Source organism: Choristoneura fumiferana, chromosome 13 (genome assembly GCF_025370935.1).
Source record: "Choristoneura fumiferana chromosome 13, NRCan_CFum_1, whole genome shotgun sequence".
In the NCBI taxonomy this organism is placed as follows: Eukaryota; Metazoa; Arthropoda; class Insecta; order Lepidoptera; family Tortricidae; genus Choristoneura; species Choristoneura fumiferana.
This window is the reverse complement of record NC_133484.1, coordinates 14,329,506-14,336,636: the sequence shown is the minus strand read 5'-3', so window position 1 is coordinate 14,336,636 and position 7,131 is coordinate 14,329,506. Positions and strand designations below refer to the sequence as shown.

General features: G+C 47.7%; 1 protein-coding gene across 1 annotated transcript; it reads right to left on the bottom strand.

Annotated features, from left to right (window-relative positions):
- Positions 1–2,716: 2,716 nt before the first annotated feature.
- On the bottom strand, positions 2,717–5,134 carry LOC141434133 (uncharacterized). The gene is made up of 2 exons (XM_074096425.1): positions 3,789–5,134; positions 2,717–2,797 (listed from the first exon to the last, which is right to left on the bottom strand). The coding sequence occupies exons 1-2, from the start codon at positions 4,115–4,117 to the stop codon at positions 2,767–2,769; spliced, it is 360 nt and encodes a 119-aa protein (XP_073952526.1). The 5' UTR covers positions 4,118–5,134; the 3' UTR covers positions 2,717–2,766.
- Between the last annotated feature and the right edge of the window lie 1,997 nt (positions 5,135–7,131).

Below are 7,131 nucleotides of genomic sequence, written 5' to 3'. Positions count from 1 at the left end.
CAGTCAAAATTCGGCCTTAAGAAAATACAAATAAAGCACAGTTAAGAAAAAATATAACAAACTTAGAGATCTAGAATTTCTTTGAATTTAACTGAGCGACCCGACCGAGTGGTAACGAGCTTAGGTACTACGTTAGGTACTGGAGCGGTTTCAGGGACTAGGGGCGCTGGCGGTCGCGCTGAGGGCGCTGGCGATTGCACTGGCAGTGCTGGGGACGGCGCCGGAGGCGATGGCAGCAGCGCTGGTCGGCCTGGTGCGGCAGGTTCGCTGTGGGTGAGATAGTCATTATTAGAAGTGATGTATGCGGGTTTGACCCGGTCTATACTGACGGTGGTCCGTCGTCCGGCAATATCTATAGTCATAGTCTTGTCGCTTCTAAACAAAACCTTATAGGGGCCCGTGTAGGGTGGCTGCAAAGCCCGGCGGACCGTGTCATCGCGCAGGAAAATATGGCTCGTTGTGGCTAAATCTTTAAAAATAAACGTTTTAGGCTGCGCGTGACGGGAGGCCGGAATTGGACGGAGATCAGCCATTCTGGCCCTCAATTGGCCAACAAAGTCATCTGTCTCATATGAAGGGGAGGCGTTGGGTACCAGAAATTCTCCTGGTAGGCGCAGCGGTTCCCCATAGACGAGGTCTGCGGCTGAACAATTTAGATCTTCTTTAAGGGCTGTACGGACACCTAACAGTACTAATGGAAGTGCTCTATGCCAGCTGTCATTGTGGCACATTAGGGCAGCTTTTAACTGGCGGTGAAAACGTTCAATACAGCCGTTAGCTTGAGGGTGGTAGCTAGTCGTTCGCGTGCGTTTAGAGGTGCCCAGGTCCATGAGGCGGTTAAATAAAACAGACTCAAACTGTCGGCCTCTATCTGTAGTGACTGTGGCGGGCACACCAAAACGCGCGATCCAACCGTCGACGAAACGATCGGCTACCTCCTCGGCAGTGATAGACATCATAGGCCATGCCTCAGGCCATCGTGAGAAACGGTCAATTGCTGTCAGGCAGTATGTGTAGCCATTTGACACAGGCATCGGGCCGATGATGTCTATATGCACATGTTTAAATCTAGCCGTCGGAGCAATGAAATCTCCAAGTGGGGACGATACATGACGGGTTACCTTACTCCTTTGGCACGGAAGGCACTCACGAGCCCACGTGCGACAATCTTTGTTGACGCCAGGCCACACGTAGCGGTCGGCCACAAGTCGCGCTGTGGCTCGAGCGCCGGGATGACTCAGGCCGTGCAGGCGCTCGAACGCAGGTCGGCGGTGCTGCAGCGGCAGGTACGGTCTCGGCTTGCCCGTCGTCATGTCGCACAGGACTGTGATGTCTGTTCCTGGAATAAGAGTTGGCATTAGTTTCAGCGAAGACTTATTTGAGATACTTTTAAGCTCATCATCTGTCTGTTGGGCTTGAGCGAGGCTAGTATAGTCTTCTGAGAGGGAAATGGCTTCAATGCGAGACATGGTGTCCGCTACCACATTGTCCTCTCCCTTAACATGTCGAATATCAGTGGTGAACTGAGATATAAATGTCAGCTGATTTAACTGAGCCGGTGGTAATTTCTCTCTACGTTGTTGAAAAGCATAGAGCAACGGTTTATGGTCCGTATATATTGTGGCATGTTGTGCCTCTAATATATGACGGAAATGTTGGACTGCTGCATAGACAGCCAACAGCTCTCTGTAATAGGCGGGCCAAACAGCTTGGCTCGCTGTGAGCTTCTTACTGAAAAATGCTAATGGTTGCCACCCCTGCTCAGTTTGTTGTTCAAGAGATGCACCAACCTGCGTACCGGAGGCATCCGTGTATAAAGCTAAAGGAGCGTTAAGTACTGGATGTGCCAGCTGGGTTACCTTTGACAAACTGTCTTTGCAGTTGTGGAAAGCGTTCTCGAGTTCAGGGGTCCATGGCATTGGCTTTGCACCTTTAAGTTTTGTAGCTGTGAGGAAGTCTATGAGTGGAGCTTGTGTCTCTGCAGCATTAGGTATGAACTGTCGGTAGTAATTAATCATACCTAGAAACCTTCTCAAACCTTGGGCTGTTTTGGGTAAGGCAAAGTCTTGGAGAGCAGATATCTTATCTGCAGGAGGCTTGAGACCATCCTTGGAAACATGGTAGCCAAGAAAAATGACTTCTGCAGCACCAAGTACACATTTAGCAGCATTGACAACCATACCATAGTCAGCTAAACGCCTGAACAATGTGCGGAGGTGAGCAGCATGCTCTTCAGCATCTCGGGAGAAAACCAAGATGTCATCTACATAAGGAAAACAAAAATCCATACCTCTCACTACTTCGTCGATGAAACGTTGGAACGTCTGTCCAGCATTGCGGAGTCCGAAGCCCATGTAGGGGAATTCGAAGAGCCCAAATGGAGTTGTTATAGCTGTCTTGCAAACGTCTGCAGGTTCCACTCGGATCTGTTGGTAAGCTTTAACAAGATCGATAGTGCTAAATATAGTGGAGCCAGCCAGGTTGTGGCTGAAGTCCCCTATGTGACGCACAGGGTACCTGTCCGGCACGGTGCGGGCGTTGAGCGCCCTATAGTCACCACACGGTCTCCATGTTGCATCTTTCTTGGCCGCGAGGTGAAGGGGCGACGACCACGGGCTCTTGGACGGACGCGCTGTCCCAACTCGCACCATCTCAGCGAATTCTTTCTGCGCAGCGCGTAGCTTGTCGGGCGCGAGGCGGCGCGGCCGAGCCACGACTGGTGGGCCGTCGACTGTCTTTATGTGATGCACGGTGTTGTGCTTCACCTCACGTGTGATGCCAGGAGGTCGGGTTATTTCTGGAAATTCAGAAAGAATTGTGTTATTAGGAGTAATATTTATGGCTTTTACACTTAACTGCCCACAGTTAGCGATGGTGGCCGGAGTTGTTAACCCTGTGACACCACACCGCAGTACTTTGTTACGACAGTCAGGCAGAAGGTTGTAGTATGCTAAAAAGTCTGCTCCTATTATTGGAGTTTCCACATCGGCAATGATGAAATTCCAGGTAAAATCCCGACGGAGGCCAAGATTTAAATTTAATCTGCGGCAGCCATATGTTTTGATATTTGAGCCGTTAGCTGCACACAGAGAGTAGTCCACAGGTTGTATCCTATTTGTTAACAGCTTCCTGGGAAAGCAACAAAGGTCTGAGCCGGTATCTAAGAGGAATGAATACTTAGTGTCTTTGTCTGTAACAAAAAGGCGGCTACTACAGTGACGGTCAGATGCCGCCGCTACTGACCGTCGGGCTGGTTTCCCGACCAGCTACATGGAGACGTGCACTTAGTAGCCTTGCTTTTATAATTGTTATGGTACCAGCACAACCTACCTTTGCTACTGTCCCTAGGTTTGGATTTTGATCTAGATCGAGAGCGAGCCCTGCCCCTTGTTCTGTCGGCTGTTAAAGCAGCCACTTGTGAACAAAGCTCATTAAGTCGAGTGTTAATTGCATTCCAGTCTGGTATAGGCGCGGGGCTAGCAATTGTTGCAACAGTATTATGGACTGGACTCACCTCTAATATTCTATCGGCCAGTTCTGCAACCTTGTCCAGGTTAAGGTCACTCTGGGCCGTCAGTATGCCTTGTGCATTGTGGGGCAGTCGCTGGAACCATAGCTCCCGCAGCACTGTATCATCCTTCAGGGAGTTCCCCGCCAAGGAACGGAGATGTCTAAGAAATTGAGACGGCTTTCGCTCACCCAACTCTTCACCAGAGAGCAGTTGTCTGACCTTCTGGGATTCCGAAGTTGAGAACCTGTGGATCATTTGCTCCTTAATATATAAATACCTTTCTCCCTTGGGTGGAGGGTTAATCACCAAGTCCTCCATTTCTTTAGACAGACGGGCGTCCATCTGGCCGACGACGTAGTTGTATTTCGTTTCGTCTGCCGTGATGTGCGCGAGTGCGAAGTTTGACTCGATATGCGCAAACCACGCCGCGGGCCGGTCCGACCAGAAAGGCGCTAGATGTGGGCGGATGGCATGCGCAGACATTTGGGGAGTCCGCGCGGGGTCTGCCGCCGCCAGCGTCCTCAGCTCTTCATTGGTACCTGCTAAAATTCTGTTTTGCTCCTCTAATTGTTGGAGCTTTCGCTCGATTTCCTCTAATTGAGACATTACGCTCGATTATTACACTCGATCGGTCGGCTAAAGACAAAGTATAAGTAATTACAATAACGTGCTTCGACTTTAAACAGTGGACAAAACAGCAAATTACAAACTAAAGTACGCTATACGAAAAAGTCACTAAAAGTTCGTAAGTAATTCTTCTTTTTTCGTTGCGCGATGACTGCGCGATGACAGATGAATGAAGGTTAGGTTGTCCACGAGGTACCAGCAGGCGTTCGGATACTTGTACAGAGCGTGGTCGCGAAGTTGCGCGTACGTTCTAGTTGGATAAAAATCGATGCCCGCATCCAAGATGGACGATCGATGAAAAATTAATTTTACGCCAGACCATGCGTTTAGTAGAAAGTTAGTATGAAGGTTATAATATTGTGCACACATACACACACCAACACCACAGAAAAAGTCTCTGCCCTCGCAGGCCGACGACGTATCGCTCCTCAAACTTCCAAATAAGCACGTGCGTGGTTAGTACTTTGGAAAGCGAAAAACCCTTGCAGCGAGGCACGCCCGCCCGGCGGCTGATGGTAGCCCGCCCAGGCAATCAGGCAATGCGGGTTAAAAATGGGGGCTTCCGTTGTGCGTTGGGGTCGGCGCCTAGCGCGCCGCGTGTCGGAGAAGCTGGCGTGTTTTTCTATATAGCACGGGCCGGCTTTCTAGGCCGGATCACGTCGGGGTCACCAGTTTGGTGTTTTAAGTGTTTATTAATATAAATCATACAAGTATGCACAATACACGGTTATCACGGCACTGATGTGTGGAGTTGCACTTACGTGTTGTGGAGAAATAGAATGGAAAAGAGAGGGAATTCAGCTCTGCAAAGCGTTATATACTGAACCCATTCGTCATTCCGTTCAGAGTGAACAGAATGTACTTGCGACTGGCTCAACCAATCAGTGGCCCGATCTTCGCTAGAAGACCGGGTCACTGTGGCCACCATAGACACACGTAAGTGATTCGGCATCCAGGCTTTCTGCCCGGGAGTGAGTGGCGTTTCAGACGCCACAACTACATTGACGCGATCGTGGGTTTACACTATTCAGCAGCCCGAACAATACCGACCCAAAGTTTTGTGTACACGCCCATAGAATAGAATATCATGTCAGTTTGACACGAGTTGGTATGGGCGTGTACACGAAAAATCGGGTCGGTGTTCCACCCGGTAAACCGTGCCGTGATCCGTGCCGGTAAATGTAAATAGTGTCACCCGCGATCGTTACGTGTAACAGAAGCGAAAATAGTGGGTTGTGTGTGCGTAAGTAACGTTCATTAAGATCTCTGTCGCACTATACCTAGGTACGTCTCAGCATAATATCGTATAAATAAATACCTACCATCTATTTTTAAATACCGTATGAAAGACACATCTTCACAGAAAATTAAATCCACAGCTCCATTCGCAGCTGTAATCTATAAATCCAATGTAAGTCCGTATAAATACAGGCTTGCAGGATCGCTGTCGAGGTGACAAATGACGCTCGACGTGGAGTGGCGTTATCCGAGCGAAGCGACGGCGATTCGATATGACGCGTAATCGAATGGGGACAAGTGAAATGCCTCTTATTTATTGCCTCTCATCTAATTTGGGAGCAATTCCCACTCGCTTCTTACGGAGGCGAGAATTTTTTTGGGTCGACTCTTGATTACTTTTTAACCAAATAAGTTGGATAGGTTGAAATTTTCACGGACTTTCCTACCTGAATGTACCTTGTATTTTATGCCTAGAATTACTGGAATTGGGTAGTGTTGAAAGTATATTTCTAGGGAGTTTTCGAAATACAACTTGAACAATCAGTTAGAATATAATGTGAACTTGATTATTACGAGTAGGTACATTCCCTACAACTTTTTTTTTCAAAGATATATATTTTGTGGCAGACAGGTTTCTAAGCTAAGCCGAATAGGCTCAGCCCATGACACCGAAGTTGGATAGAATAGGTGACCAATCTCTACTATAGGCATAGTAATTGACCGAGTGCAGAGAAGCAACGAAGATCGGCATCAGATCAGATCTGTAAACTGTAACCCAGACGTTCTTCACCATAATTAAATATCCCGTTTAGATACACAAACAAAACAAATAGCAAAAGTCACCTAGCTCCTTCCTTCTAGTTTCTCGGCGGTATTGCGGCCGTATTTTACGCGGCCAATAGTCTCCGTATTAGTATGTGTCCCTGTGCTGGCTTAACTCACAATTCGTTGCGGAGTCCATTCGGAAGCTAAATGAAAGTAACGCACCATTTCTGTCGGACTTACTGTGCTTTACGTCCGGACGTGCTGTCGAACAAACTACTTTACGGACCAGAGCAACGACGGAGTAATGGACATGGAATAATGTATTGTTTTATTAACTTGTAAAACTTCTTAATACCTGCAATAATCATACTCATGGGTAGACGTCGTTTGTTTACTCGTATACACTCACTCTGGGCATCTGGAGTCAGTTCAGTCCATCATTCTGGTTGTCCGTCAGTCAAAATGGATTGACGAATATTATTGAATTCATTTAATTTTCATCAGTCCGTGAAGGTTACATGTGAATTCTTCGTCATTCTTACCAGAATGATGGGCCGAATTAGTCCAGAATTAGAGTGTAACCGATGTACTTATACCTACTAGATTATAGTACTCAAAGAAATAAAGGTAGGCTCATCAGCGGTGTAGCGGCCTACCGTGGAGGCTTATGTCAAGACAGGACTTTTTAGCAAGTACAATACTACTGGCACGTTGTATCGAGTGGCGGGGTCGTACCTCGACGTAGCACTACCTACTCGTCGTTGGAGAACGTCGTCCCATTGGATAAAGCCTTACGTTTTGTTTTGAACATGAAACTACCGTGAGACTCGTGGGATTTCGTGCTCGTGAGGGCTACGCCCGAAACATGTCAAGCTAAACTCCGTTTAAGATGAGAGTTATCCGGTGTTTATTATGCTACGAAGTCTTACGGCAATCCAAGACTGAGCAAATTGATCGCTTGAAAGATTGATTGATTGAATTTATTAATT

Bases quoted from the DNA above. Each gene is read 5' to 3' on its own strand.
- LOC141434133 (XM_074096425.1), bottom strand. From the start codon at position 4,117: ATGTCTCAATTAGAGGAAATCGAGCGAAAGCTCCAACAATTAGAGGAG. The intron at 2,798-3,788 runs GTATTTATATAT...CTGAATTTCCAG, and splicing joins CCTCCACCCAAGGGAGAAAG to AAATAACCCGACCTCCTGGC.